Here is a 15,306-nt window from a genome sequence, read left to right as displayed (position 1 = left end):
CAAGAAGTACATGAGAGCTCCTGCTTTCTTAGTTTCCCTTGCTCAGCCTCCATTGTCCATTGTGTGAAAGGTGACGAATTAGCTAGTGAGGGAAAGAAGTAATTGGGTGTGAGGGTAAGGTGAGTGAGCGAGACAAGGTGCATGAGGTAGATTAGTTGGGAAAAGTTAACTGGGAGAGTCAAAGGAGGGTCACTGGGAGAAGGTGTAGTTGGAGTGTAATATGAGGAGCGCAGTGTACCGGGAGGAAAGAGTAGCAGGGAGAGTAGAGGGAAGGGAGAGTAGCAGAAGAAGGAGAGCAACAGCAGAAGGCAGTAAATCAGTGGGACAAAGGAATGGGATAGAGAGAAAGAGGAGAAAGATAAGGGAGGAGACTGGGAGGAAGGTGAAGTAAATAATAAAAATACAAAGAAGAGGAATACGACCGCACTAGAGGTAAAGATTGAGTGAAGCCTGGGTTCTTGGAAGGTGGAGTAGGCCTTCACCACTAGCCACCCAGCTATTTTGGACAGTAGGTGTTGCCGATTTCTTGTCAACACCTTGCACTTAGGGAAGTCTGGCCTATGGTGGAGGGAGACCACGGAAAGACGAGAGGGTGACGGCCCATACTCGGAATATACTTAATAAAAACCCTTGAAGCGTCTGAGAGTTGGTGTGTTCTTAAGGCCACCTATGGCGCTGTGCTCAAATATCAAACTATTCTCCCGATGGAGCATTTGCACTTAAATGTAGTGAGGTTTACTTAGCACATGCACACATACACTTAAACATGCTGCTCTATAACGCGATTTCATAAAAGTGTTGAGTCATGAGTTACATTTTTTGGGTAAACAGCAATAAGCATAGGCATATTATCACCCACTAGGTTTGAATAAACACACAAGATTTTCTTTCAGTAGAGAATGGACAACAGAATAGTAGCTGCCGTACAAAATGCAGTTGAAATTAAACTCATTTGGAAGGAGCTCACATCCATACCTGCAAGGTGAGCTCACTAACGGCCCAAGCTTGCTTCACTGAAACTCACCTGCATTCGGAGGAGGTTGGAGTGGAAGAGATTCTCGGTTTCCTTCAGCTGATTGAGTTCTTCGTTGGTTGGGGGCTTGTACAACTCAGCCTTGCTCATCTTCACCGGCTTCAGGAGTGCTCCTGCTGCCGCAGTGGCCTTTACTGCATGTTTCACATTCTTCTTGGAGCCCTTTTGGTCATCTTGGTCCTCTTCTTCCAAGTCATCCATCTCTTCATCATCAACATCCTCCAAGATCTACAATTATGTTAACAATTTGTTCAATACGAGATGAAACAATATTTACATTTCTACTTCTACCTCTTTGCAAACTTTAAGGAACGCTGGGTGGAACTAGCTGACCATATGCCACCAGTGCCAGGAAATCAGCCAGGAATGGCATGTGAGATTGACATACTATTTGACAGAGGCACAAGGAACACGAAAAGGGAAGCACATGCAACAAGAGGAAAAGCCATCTGCAGCCCAACAAATGTTGTTCCTGTTTCTTTTTTTAAAAAAAACAGTTTAGAAGGCAAAAGAGTCAATGCACCATCAAAAGTAGCACATAGCGTGCCCACTATAAAATCAGAAAAAGAAATTACCTCTTTTGCGGTCTTCTTCCCAAGCATAAAATAAGAAGCATCACATCGCAAATTTGTGAAGCAATTCTCTAGGTTTGCTAATTACTCAGACCTTCTGTAGCATAGTTGGCTATTTCAAATTATCCTGTTCAAAGAAAACGCAGAGACCCTGCATTCTTCTATTGACCTCAGGGTTCTCCTTAACATCCTTCCTTTGCTCACAGCAAGTTCAAAGATGCTAATGGAGAGTGCAGCAATAAACACCCCCTCCAAACTTAAAAGCCCAAGGACCTGTGTGGGAGTGTTAGCAGGAAAAAGTACTTCTTATTCAAATAATTGTAAACCAAAAGTAATCCAGATGATACTTTTATAAAGCAACCTCTATCCCGTTTTGCAGAGACCAGTATGTGCCAGCGTTTTTTATTTTAATTTTAATGATAGTTGTGAGAATTCTGAGTCTATCCTCACACCTACTCCCCTCGGATCCTCTTTGCAGGTGGCCAGGGAAAGGCCATTGCTTTTGGATCTAACCGTGCGGGTGGAGAAGCAAGGAAGGATCCCCTGTGTAGAGGGGTCCTTGGGTATTGGGAAGACGATATCCACAGGCGAGACATGGTATCCCCCTTTCTCTATTGAAGACCAGTCTAACCCTCCCCCTGCCTTTATGGGCTATTGTAACACCTTTCCCCACATTTTCCATCACTTAACTCACTATGGTACTGGGATAAGGAAGATGCAATTCAGAGTGACGACTTGTAAGTCATTCCACCACTCTAGTACTGAGACGGGAAGAGGCCTGCAGAGTATTGCAAAGATCAGGCATGACACTCCAATTATGGTCAGGCAATTGAACTAAGGGACCACCACCTGTGGCCACTTAGAAAGCCCAACAAATATAAAAATACGGGCTTTTCAAGTTGGAAGAGGTTGCACAGCAGGCTGGAACATGGAGCCGGCTGAAGCTGGAAGCTGGAGAGCCCAAGAGATACGAGCGGGACGCGAGTGTGGGAAGCCGTGTTAGGCGAGGAACAGAGATGCCGAGACAGGCTCAGAGGGGGTCTGGAAGTCCTTTGCACCCTCTCCGTCAGCCGCAAGCAGGAGCTGTGGGGCTCCAAAGAACTCCGGTCATCGCGGACCAGCGGGAGAGTGAGCAGCACTCTCCCTAAACTCTGCGAGAGAAGGGAAGAGGCCGTGGAAGCAGGAAAGGCACTGTGGAAACTAGAACGGAGCTGCAGTATTTAGCCGGTGAGTGCAGATGGGAAAAATTCATACAAGGGCGCTCCCAAAACTGGCAATAAGCCGTTCATGAATGCAGAACATTGTGAACACCTTCATAAGTACTCTTGAATACTGAAGCAAGTGCTTATAATCCTGAAAAGAAGTGAAGATAGTTGCAAGGGTGAAACAGATATCTTTTTGAATACTGAAAGCATTATTGAATACCATACAGAAATAAAGCAACATGAAAGTATGATTGATTAATCATTTCTGAATGTCCCAAAGAGATGAAGCAAATAATGAGAAGATTTTGAATGAAACAAGAGCAATGTGGTGCAAGTGCAAATACCATTGAAATGAAAGTGTTGGCAAAGCAAATAAAAATACCAACAAGGGTGTGAGAAGAGGAACAAGTATCGACACAAGCCAAGTGGTCAAGGAGCTAGAGGTTGAATGAAAACCTGCATTGGCAAGGGCCTCAGAGGTTCCACAGCATAACCAAGTGAATGGTGATCAAGCTAACCACGCTAACGTGTTGGAAGAGGATAATTGCGATACAAGAAGTATTTTTCACTGCCAAGGGAAAGAAGTGGCCAATTGGAGCAAAAGCTGATGAAGAGGGGTATCCGTTGCGTGACCTGGGATGGGTGGACCATGTGGTCTGTTAACTGCGCCTCGACCAAGTATCCTGCATAAAAAGCAAGTGAAAGGAGGAATCAAGAGTGTGAATATTCAGAAGGAGCAAGTCAATGGAAAGATGTGTGTTGTAAAAGACGTATTGGTGAACCAGAGAAAATTGCCCTTGATAAGAGGGTTGGGGAGGACCCCAATCTGCTGTCAAGCGTGTCCTTTCTGTCTTGAACTTGGGGAAGGGAATCCTGAGAGTTTTGTGGAACTGTTTTGAACTTGGAGGGGAGCTGAAAAGTAAGCCACAAACTATAAGAAGCTCGGAACGTTGTTGGGAACGCTTTGTTTTATTGCTGACAACCCTGCACATTGTTTAGCTGTAGTCGTGAGGGTGAGCATAGGTTTTGGACATAGACAGACTTTTGAATTCTTTAACTCATACTGTCTGTAATATCTTTAGGTAGTGAAATCCCACCTTAGCTTACCCCCCCACCCCCATCTCCCCCCACCCCCATCTCCCCCCACCCCCCATCCCACTCCCTCACCCCCCCCCCCCACACCCCCTGTAGGACTCAGAAAGCATCAGGCCCAAGTCACAGCAGCAGGTGGAGAGTTAGCAAGTGGGCGGAGAGGAAAGGAAGAGGAGAAAAGTAACGTCTTGAGAAGTTTCCGGAGCTTAAGAAGATCCGGGTCAAGTCTGAGTGATAGGGAGGCCGTTTCAGAGGGAGGAGCCCTCTGAGAAAAGGGATATACCTCCCACTCTCTGCTTGGAGAAGCGTTTGACTTGCAGAGAGTTGGAGACAGAATAACCAAGGACTCTGGCCGGAAGGGAAATCTGGATATAGAGAGGTCCCAGGCCCCAGACAACCTTGTGGATAATGCAAAGGGTCTTGAATTTGATCCTTGCGGTCACAGTGAGCCAGTGGAGAGATTTTAAGGCCCGAGAGATGCAGTCCCTGGGCTTGAGGCCAAGTATAAGTCTTGCAGTCCCATTCTGGATGAGCTGAAGGGGGCAAAGGGAGGAAAGAGGCAGGTTGAGGAAGAGGCTGTTGCAGTAGTCTAGCCTAGAGAGAACCATGGCTCTGGAGACGGTGAACTTCTGGGAGAAGGTGAGGAAAGGTAGAATGCCCCCAAGGAGATGCAACTGAAATTCGACTTCTTGGCAAAATCCATGTTACGGAGAATTCTCATAAATGTGTTAATTCCCTCCACCTGAGAGACCCCCAGCAACTTTGCTGGATTTTGAGGACTTGATTTTTTTACCTGGAGAGAGTGTGCCCCTTTTTTCCCCCACTCTCTCATGTATTTTAATGTGATTTTATACACCGTTTCTTTTTGGTTGTGGAGTCTAACCAACTCCATAAGCATCATCTTTACAAGTGTGTCACAAAGCACCTTCAGTGCAGTACCACATTGAAGTCTTCCAGATTTCCCAAGGTTTAAATACCTTCTCTGGGACCAACTACTGTTTCCCAGAGCAGTGGAGTGAAATTGACTTCACTTAGTCCTCTAACATTCTAGACCCAGCACACCCTATTTTACAATAGAGTGCTGGAGGGGTTACTTAGTATCCCCTGTGTCTAGTTACTTGTGTAGCATTTGTAGGTTACCCTTTCCTCTCAGAATGGCTGGCAGCAGTGGTTTTGTAATGAACTACCATGATTTACCCCAACTGTGAACTGTTTACAGCTCCGGTAACGTTAAATCGCGGGAGCCATGTTTTTCAAAATTGCCGCTGAGCCTCCTTTGCTACAATGGTCCCCGCTCTTGTTTTTTTTGCCATGTCTTTGTGGAAAAGTCCTTCGAGTTATTCTCTGCGCGCCAAACCAGGTTGGGTCTCTTTGTTCATTTTGCCTTTGCCGGCCTTCTGGAGTGAAACCAGCCTCTGGCTCCAGAGTGTCTGGGGTAGGCAGGAAGTGAGGAAGGGAGGGAGGGAGGTGCCCAAAACTCCCTGTGCTTAGTCTCCTGGGGGAGACCCAAATGCACTCTGTGGCGATTGGCTGGCTGACTGTCCGGCAAGGACAGCCACCCTGCTGGATGAGCGACAGCTAGGCTGGAATGAATGGCAGAGAACTGAATAAAAGGCGAGTCTTTTGGCTTGGAAAGCAGAGTCAACCACTGGACGGAGGAACCGAAGAAGAGCTTGAAGAGGTCGCCTGCTGCACCTCCTGGACCATAGGTTTGCCCATTGAAGCCCTACTGCAGTGACTAGTTGCCAAGTTTGCATAGACAGAGAAGCCCTGCAAGGACGACTTCTACCTTTAAGTTGGTAGGACCAATCAACTCCCAAGTAAGCCACCTGGACACCTATCTCGGAGCTGGTTGAATTTCCTCAGAGTTGATGCAGGAAACCGTGGGGCCAGGGAAAGGGACACCAGATTGTGCTTGTAAGCTGGCCTAAAGCTTTTGGAAGATCCTCCGGACTCCCACGAAGCAGGACTGACCAAGCTTGACCCACCTCAGTCAAGTGCAGGACCTCAGATTTCATGAAAGTCCACCTTGACAGCCAGGAACCGCGCTTATTGCTATTTGCTGAACCGCAAGGAGCTGAAACGCAAAACAGCCACTGAAAGTAAAGTTTGCTGGTTGCCAATTTTGACAGTACTACTGGTGTAGCGCAGGAGTCCCGACGTCCTCGTAATTTCTACAACTGAAGTCTATTCAACGTGTGGCACTAAATGCGTTTCTTCTTTTAATCAAAGACTCCTAAGAACTTGTGTAAAGACTTTTCCACTTGCTTACCTGAAGTGCTGCATCCTATACAAAGACTTTTGCCCATTGACTTTGGCTTATCCCATTTGAATTTAATGACTCTTCTAAGTAGTATCTGAAAGTATTTGCCCTGCTTATGAATATTTGTAATTTCTTGTGTTCTAATATCATTTGCCTTTTATAAACTTTTTAAGAGTGTTCTGAATGCCAACAGTAAGATACTAATGTCCCCAGCACCATTGTTACTAAAATCACCTTTGGGTTTAGGTTGCGTCTGTGGGCCATCCCAAAAGGGTCTTGTCTGATTCAGAAACGTATTTGTGTGTTACTATTATATTGCTCCCTTCTGAAGAAGGCTTTATTACTGACTGATAAATGAGTAATTGTTTATGCAAGAAACCTTGAGTGTAAGAGTTTATTTGAATACCTGAAACTGTGAATCTTTGTGGAACTCCACTACTGCTCACATTTCCCCTCTTGAGATAAGCCTGGCTGCTCAACACGTTACCAAAACTGTGTCGTACAAGCGTATACCAAAGGTTGGGTTGCCTATACCTGTAGTCATAGTTGCTTGTAGTGTTACCAGAGGGTACTGCATTCAAACTTTGCCTAACAATCCATAATGTGTGGAGAGAAAGAGTGGAAAGAGAGAGGAGTCAAAGATGATCCCAAGGTTTTTTGCCTCACAAGTGGGTGAGGGGAGAGAACCCAGGGAGTCAAGCCAGAGAGTGTGGGGAAACAAGGAGCAGGCGTTCCAATGAGAAGGACCTCTGTCTGATTAGAAATCAATCTGGTATTAAGTGTGTTATTAAACAACATTAATTATCTAAATCTCATCATTAACTAAATGTTGTTGTCTAGACTAAAGTGCATCATATGGACAGGCAGGAGCCAACACTTTTGAAAATGTACATAACACACACAAATGCTTTGGATGGATAACCTAGTTCTATCAGTTGTATATATTGGCGTTTCCCTTCCAATGGCTAAATTAAGGGGAAATAGAGGGTGGGAGTCCTGGAGTTTGGGAATATAATATCCTAGACTACAATCACTTTCTCGCACAGCTTTTTTCAATCTACACCATCCCTTATTAGCTGGTGTCACCAGTGGGAATCTACACTCTGCAGGGAGGAATGCTACACTGCAGTCACCTTAGCTGACAACAACAACTGACACTGGTAGTGGTGGCACTTGGTCAACACTCTGCGTGCCAAACTTCAGCAGCAAAGTAACAATAAGCACATGGCAGACAAACATTAACGCTGTTTCGAGACCCAATTTCAAACAGAAGTCTAGAGCAGCGCAACTTAAGACGTCACTGAGACATACTTTGATGTAGGAGCTTCCAAGAACTACCCCCGAGGGCATATAATACTCCTAACCATTTTCTACCTGATGGCAAAGGAATATACCTTGTGAAAACCCCTCTCATGTACACCACTTTTTTAAAATTGTGATTTAATTTATTACAAACGTTGGACACATATCACAAGTAATTCAATCATGTTAAAAATACAAATCATACTTGTCATTAATATACAAATAACATTAAGATTATAGCAATATAAAAGATACAAAATACATTTAACTAGATTCCTTTATTTCATTCATTTCTACTCCAGCAAGTTTTAAAAACTATTTCCATATATAAAAAGCAGCTGCGAGTACTACCATAATGTCCCCCGAGAATAACATGCTCCAAAGGTGTTCAGTAGCAATGCTGGAACTATACCTCACTAATGATTGTTAGGCAGAAACCTGTGCAGTTCCCTCTGGGACCACTGAAAACGATTTAAGACTACAGGTGTTTGGCAGTAAACCCACTTTGTAGCAGTCTGTACCACACAGATTCACTTGGTAGCTGTGGCTGAGCAGTCAGACTTCCCTCAAGAAGAGGCAGTATACAGAGTATTCACAATAGGTCAAAAGAACACAGTAGAAAAGCAAACACTGACCAGAGCTTGGTGTAAAAGAGATATAATTATTTATTTAAAAACACATCTAGTAAAACACACAGGCACTAATATTAAGCAGTTCAAAAACACGGTCACTAAAAGATATACACTCCCTTAGAAGAATATTAGACAAGTCTTAAGTAAAGCCCCACTTATTTTCAGACAGCGGTGGGCGCTTAACGCAGATGGCACTCTAATAATTCGTTTTAAAAGGGAGAGAAAAGCAGAGTATAAATTGAAACAGATCCAAACACTTTCACAAGAACACAGCAAGAGAGGAAGGCAGAGTCAAACCGTGAAGTTACAGTTCAGAAGGCCGGATCCACTTTAAGAGGATCAGAACGAAATGTGTCCAAGGTCACATGGTTGAAAAGTGCACAAAAGTCTCGAAAATGTTCAGAAAGAGTTGGACCAAAAGAAAGGGACCAGTTAGATGGTCAAGGCGGCCAGCCCAGTCCAGAAGGTTAAGGGATTATTATTACCTTGTAGCAATCTTTAGAAAGGGAGGCCTGGCGGACACGGTACCTTAAAGTGGTGAGAATACTCCAGTGGGGGCAGTTGTTCCTGGCAGCGGATGCAAGTCAGTGCTTTGTCCGGGGGAAGAGAGGATCTCGTCGGGGAGGAAGACAGGAGTCCGTTGCACTGCCAGGGAAGAAACCAGCCGCAGAGTTCTCAGTAAAAAGGAGCGGTCCTTTAGTTTGCGGTCCAGTGGTAAGTGGCTATCCGGTTGCTGGGGTGCTTGGCACGGGCAATTCGACCACAAGACGTCCTGGGATGCGAGGAAAAGAAGGTAAACTGGTTGTGCCCACCAGTCATGGGAAGAAGACTCTCCAGCAGGGAGATCTTCTCTGTCGTCGGAAAGTGGCGAGTCGGTTCCGCAGGGCTCCACCAGTAGTGTCGTCATAGCAGGTCGGGTCAGCTTCTCCCTCGTCGGATTCTCAAGTCCTGTGGCGACTTCTGAAGTTCCAGTCCCCAAAGCCCTGCTTTTATGCAGCACACCCCCATTCACTCAGCCTAGCTGTCAATCAAACATGCTAAGTGGTGAGCCGGACCAATCACACAAGAGTGCGACTTGAGTTACCAAGGTAACTCAGACCAGGGTGCCTAAACCCCCTCCCACACCCACTGTGGTACCCAGACAGAGTGGCACCACTTTTGGAGGCTTCTGTGGAGAAGCCCGCCAAAAGTGGAACAAAGGGCTCGACTTGGGTTGGAGTCACAGAAGAGAACGCAAACGCCATTTTAGAATCAAGTCCTGGCAAAAAATACCAACCGGCGAATTAATATTAAATAAATAAACGGGCGGTATGTTCGAGGCTATGAGAATTAAATAATTAAAGTCGGTAGCCTCGAACAATGAGAAAATCCCATAGGGATATATTCGCGGTCGAATATAAAAAGTAGTATTCACTGCCAACAGCCAAAACTCGATCAGGGGGGACGGAGACGTGCCCCCTCGACTAACAGACCCCGGGGCAATTGAATTGCCCCGACCAGTACGTCCACAATATGATGGTTTGTACTGGTTTCTGTTCATAATTTGGGACTAGTAAAGCCAATGGTGACTTTACATGCCCTGGGAGACAGTAGTCAGTCCCAGGGTATGGAGTCTATGGTGGGGTGTCACTATGACACCCCTGTGTCACTGCACGGAGGGTGCTGTGTAACACACATAGTAAAAACACATGAGACCCTATGGAGTAAAGGACCCCATAGCCCATAAAACACATTAACAGTCAAAGGAACACCATAGATCATGTCCAAGAGTGGGGGGAAAAAAAAAAAAAAAAAAAAAAAAAAAAAAAAAAAAAAAAAAAGAGTCTCACTCTTGGCAGGAGAAAAAAACAAACTCCAGAAATCCAGCAAAGCTGCTGGGGGACTCACTAGGTTAGGAAATTCTGCCTAAACAGAGAATTCTCCCTTACAATGATCCATAGCACCTAATATAAACATCAGATAGTTTAGGACAGGTAGTAGTAATATGGCAAACTTGATTCAATTGCTGTACCACAGTGTCTGCAGAGCCTCTCATCATGAGGCTGCCCTGTCCAAGACCCAGTAACCTCAAATGTAGGAAGCTACTTGAGCCTTAGCCAAAGTAGATCACGAACAGCCTTGCTCTTACTCACCAGTAAATATTTTTTCAGAAGAGGGAAATTAAATCCTTGACATAGTCCTTAAACTGGACTTTAGATGTTAAGTGGCCAATAAACATACATTTATCCAATCAGAAGCTTTGCGTTTTTAACTCTCTAATAGACACCCCTAATACTAAAAGGCATAAAACATCCTAAAAAAAACTCAAAACACTTAATTTTCGAATTTCTGAAATACCAGTCTTGGTCTTCTCCTTAGCCATGGAGGTGAAACAAGTGAGCAAAGTTGTATTTTCCTTATTCACATTGAGCAGTTCGAGATAGCAGAGGTAGCAACCATTTATGCTTTTGATTCTTTACTATGCAACCGCAATTTCATCTGTCAGTGAGGGAAAAGTCAGTCTAACCTCCTGGCAATCCACACCCAACGTTAGATTTGTATGAAAAATTACTAATGTGAATTCTTTTTCTACCCCATAAAAGAAATCATTTCACTCCCAACTTCAAAAATAGGAAGATAAATACTCCCACTTAAAATCTGGAGCTCTGCCTTTACTCTTTGGTACTCCTTCAGAAGAGTGCTGTGTAACTAGCGCCTAGATACCCCAGCGTTGTGTGCACTGTAATAAATGCAAAAATAAATAAACGTAGATTTGAGATGGTGAGGGACTTTTTATGGCTGGCTAGTAGCTTGTAACTTTAACCGTTAACCCCTGCTTTTCCCAGATCATTCTGAAGGCAGACGAGGGTTCACAGACTTACTGCGCATCAAATTCAGCCACCCATGGTTTAACGAAATCTAACTCCTCATTAATTGACTTCCCAAATACTCTTCTCATTTGTCAAGTCATCCAGGTACACAATCTCATTGAGTTTTACCAAAGCACTGAGCGGAATGGGATGGATATGAATTCGGAGGAATACATTGTGTGACGTCTGGATTTCTCTCAGCTAGCACTCCACCAAAACTACAAGCCAATGTCGGCAGGAGTGCTCTACCACAATGTATGTTGGGGGAACCCTCTGTTCCAAAAGCAATGCAAACAGAAACCCCTAAAAACATTACTCTAGGGCTAGATCCGGTCCAATTCATACCTGAGCAGTGATAACTTGGGTCTCCACTGGGCCACTGTAAACTCCTTACAGTCTATAATCTGCCACATCTGGCAGTCCACCTCAACATTTAGTCCAATCGCATTAGCCCTGGCTTTCTCACGCACGCGACCAGCATGTAAGCAGACCTGCAAAGTGTCTCATCTAGTGCGACACTCATTTCTATGCACTGAAGATATATGCAGATCATCAGTAATCTTTCCTAAACGGAGGCCACTCCATACAATCTGGTGGTCTCCTTGCTATCTTCCCAACACCATAAACACAGAATAGCAGCTGCTCGCTGCTATCCGTCACAATGGGTTCAGCTGTGGGCATCAGCATTCTTCAGCCATAGTCCCTTCATGTGCCACTCAATCTCAAAATAAAAACACGAAGATGACACTAAAAACCCATTGCACACATGGAACTGTCAAACATACACAAACTGAAAACCTAGCAGCTCTGCCAAACCTGTAAACTGATTCCAGTTATTCCGCACTGATTAGCCTTGCTGATGATTACCTGCCTGGGAGAATGCCCAATTGAAGGCTTTTCTATTTAAACGAGCTGTAGGCCCTACACCACTTAGGGCCAGTCTCCTAACAGAGGTTGAGCACTTACCAGGTGGACCTTCTTGTGCCCCCCATTTGCTGAGGTGCAGAGACTGGCCTCTTTCTGCCAATATTGAGGGGGATCTCGGCTGATCGTAATCTTGATCATGGAGCATAAGGCAAGAGGGGGAGTTGCTCATCAATCTACCATAGATATTCTAATTGGTGCACATCTAATTCAACACATATTCTAATGCACTCTGATGCAAATAAAACAACAAGCTCCAGCATGCAATTGTAAGCGTAAACAGGGCTGGCGAGAGGTGTCACGTATTGTACTTGGAAACTTGCAGGGATGACCAAGTACCCTATGAATTGAGATGAAGGATTCAGCTAATGGGCCAAATACCTGTGCTAAATGTTGAGGCAGGCTCCGCCCCTAAGTTCATTACCAGTATGTAAATGTCATCAATATGTTGACCAAAAACTTGGCTGCTCTGATGTAAGAAATGCTCAGGCTTACCAGTCATTGCCACCCTTCACAAAGATTTTTATAGAAGAGATGAATAGAAGTAGCTCTAAGTTGATGGGGGAAATGCATTAAAGAAGCAATATGAACGACAGTTCCCTTGAATTTAATAGGGCATTGAATCAACCAGTTCAACAACTAAGCCTCAGCCATTAGGTACGACAAAGGTCAAACTATCCCCGCGCCACCATCATAGCAAAGTACTCAAATTAGAGCTGTTCTCAGCACTCTAGCTATACAGCCTCTTATCATTAAGTACTCGGCTACGAAAGCGCAACAGCAGTATTGTAAAACACCGTAACACTACGGTTACAAAAGCAGCACTCTCTAACTGTACCTCCTCCACATCGAGAGTTTTCTCTGCCTTTCTCTTCATCGCGGTGTTGTTACCACTATTGCGCGGTCTCCACTCAAAACAGCTGAGTACTTTCCCCTCCTGCAAGGCTGCAAAGCAACACACGTGAGAAGCAACCTAACCTGCTAACCCAGCCCACTGCAACCAGTGCTTCGCTAGCGATGCATTAAAGTGATTGGTAAACTCTGATAGATTTCTGGATTCTCATTGGTCTTCTAGATATTTTGTGTCATTTGGTTGCATAGTTTGTATGACCCGCAGTAGTTTTCAACTTCGGAGGAAGACATTCATCTGCTTGGGTCGTTTTGGCTTTAACCGGTAATGGAAATAGAAAAAGGGAAACACCGACAACATGGCAAACTAGAGGGTGGTTCGCCATGGAAAGGTTAAGACAGCTGCCATCTTGAAATAATGAATATTTCTTTAAACACAGCACAAGCGAAGTGCTAGAAACTTAAGAGCTGTTATTTACCAACCAGAAGGTAATTTTCTCGTTACATTTAAATGCGTATGTATTTTTTAACGAATTATATATTGACGATATAGTGACAGGGACATACATCTAAAAATATCAATTTTAGATATATATGTTTATACAAGCCATTACCTCCACATCCACTCTTCCTCGTCCCAGTACTTACCACATGAGGCACCTGCCTCCGACACAGGACCTTCTTCTATTTCTTTAAATCCCCATAACTCCTCCCCCACATCCACATCACTCAGTTGAATTTTTTCTGCCTCAGGCAGGTTGGACTTTTTCTTCCAGGTGCGGGGCACTGGGGAGCACCGATTGCTGGCCCCCTGGGGGGGGGGGCTGTGTGGCGGGGCCCTCGGCTCCCTCAAGTGTGGCGCTGCTCCTGGGCCCCCTGCAGGGCTTGAGGTCACAGTTGAGCCGGATTGCCTCGCTCGGTTCTTTGCTGGGCTCCGGACCGCAGCATGAGAATTGTGTCCCGGGGGAAGGTAAGGAGAGGGGAGGACTGGGCTTGATGTTTTTCCCCTCTCCCCCTGTTTTGGCCATCTTGATTCGGTATAGGCTAGCCTTCCCTTTTGTTGTGAGGCCTCTCTGCTTCTTGTCGTGGGGTGATAGTGGCAGAGAGTCTTTGAAAGTGCGGAGGATCTGTTCTGTCGCAGGCATGTCACATACCACCCGCTCCTCAGACACACACAGCCCAGGATGCACCGGATGTTGGCTGCATTCTTTGCATGCAGCCTGTGAAAACGGCGCAGATTTGGACACGTCTGCAAGCGGCCGGAAGGGTACCGGCCTGGCATAGTCTCTACTTCGGGTTTGAGTCTCAGCAGTGCTGACTCGGCCCTTCATCATTCCTAGACTGACGCATTGGAACAATTTAGAGCATGGGGCTACCAGCTACTGGATACAAGTCTCAAGCCACCTCTCAGTCATGTGGAGAGTTAGTGGTGTGTTTGGGTCTGTGCTAGCTATGGACGCAGACACCTTGTCCTGTCTTCTTCCTCTGAACTGCACGAGGGAAGGTCAAAGGAGATGATTTTCTTTTCCCTTGTCCGGCATGGAATTATAGAAAATGCATCATGGAAGTAACGGCCATGCAGGGGGTTCCCAGTGTCTCTTCTTTTAGGGCCTAGGTCCTCCGGTGCTGACGTGTTGCTTTCACGCCTCCTCTCAGACTTGTGGGAAGTGAAATGGCACATGGTGGCACATGTCTGTGCTTAGAGGTGTTCTCAGAGCCCATGGTGCCGGTGGAGGGGGATGTCACTTCAGTGGGTTTTTCCAGTATAGGCATACCCCAGGTAGGGGGTTGCCTTTGATGTCTGCTATCCGGGATGGATTGCTTTGCCCCGCTTTGTGACAGTACTCTGCCCTTTGACGCCAGCCTGGTGGCTCCTCTGTCGGCTGAGCGGGCCATGGTCTGCTGGACTTCTGGGCTGTCTGTAATTTCCCCTCCATGTGGCAAACCCCAAACTTTTTACTGCTGCTTTACACCCTGAACTAAACTTTGCCAGAGAAGCGCAGCCCTCCGCCGCACTACTCTGGGCTTTCGCTTAATTCTTATGGGGAGACTGACATGCCCTTAAAACAGTCAGTACTGGGAGACTTCGTTTCCCTTAGTCCTTTCCTCATGTTGCAGCTTTTGTGCAACATGTAACAAGAGTGCAATGTAACTTACTTTACCGCACTCTTGGGTCTCTAGTCATTCCAAAGGCCCTAGAAACTCTTACTAGACTTATCATGAACTGTGCAGGTGTGTCAGAGACAGGACTGTTGGCAGCTATCGTTTATCCTATGTTTTGAACCCTTTTTTGCCATGTTATCCGCGCTTACCGCGTTTGACACAAATAGGTAGCCTGGCTCCAAAATGGCCATGCCACAAGGTTCTTTGTCCTGTCCTTTGGCCATCTTGCCCCTTCACCTTTCCCCAGGTCGAGCCGACCCAGGTCAGTCCTTATTTGGTCATGCACTTTCCCACGAAACCCAACGCTTTCGCGGGCTTCTGCATGCCTTGTGTGTGTGCCTCCAGGATGTGGGCTGGGATGTCTGTTCCCAATACACATCCTGGGTGCCAGAGAGTCTGGAGTGTCCTGAATGCCTGGGAAC

General features: G+C 45.6%; 1 protein-coding gene across 1 annotated transcript in view; it reads right to left on the bottom strand.

The window, feature by feature from the left end:
• The window catches only part of NOL6 (nucleolar protein 6), a 915,540-nt gene extending 902,682 nt beyond the window's left edge, over positions 1-12,858 (bottom strand). The window contains exons 1-2 of the mRNA XM_069626862.1: positions 12,711-12,858; positions 1,025-1,261 (exon numbers count right to left, since the gene is read on the bottom strand). Coding sequence (XP_069482963.1) covers positions 1,025-1,261; positions 12,711-12,749 — 276 coding nt within the window. The 5' untranslated portion in view covers positions 12,750-12,858. The remainder of the gene's footprint in view (positions 1-1,024; positions 1,262-12,710) is intronic.
• Positions 12,859-15,306: the final 2,448 nt, after the last annotated feature.

The sequence above is a fragment of the Ambystoma mexicanum genome, chromosome 6p, assembly GCF_040938575.1.
Source record: "Ambystoma mexicanum isolate Mex_15411 chromosome 6p, UKY_AmexF1_1, whole genome shotgun sequence".
Lineage (NCBI taxonomy): Eukaryota > Metazoa > Chordata > Amphibia > Caudata > Ambystomatidae > Ambystoma > Ambystoma mexicanum.
Note: the sequence above shows the minus strand (reverse complement) of the source record. Positions and strands in the feature narration are given on the sequence as shown.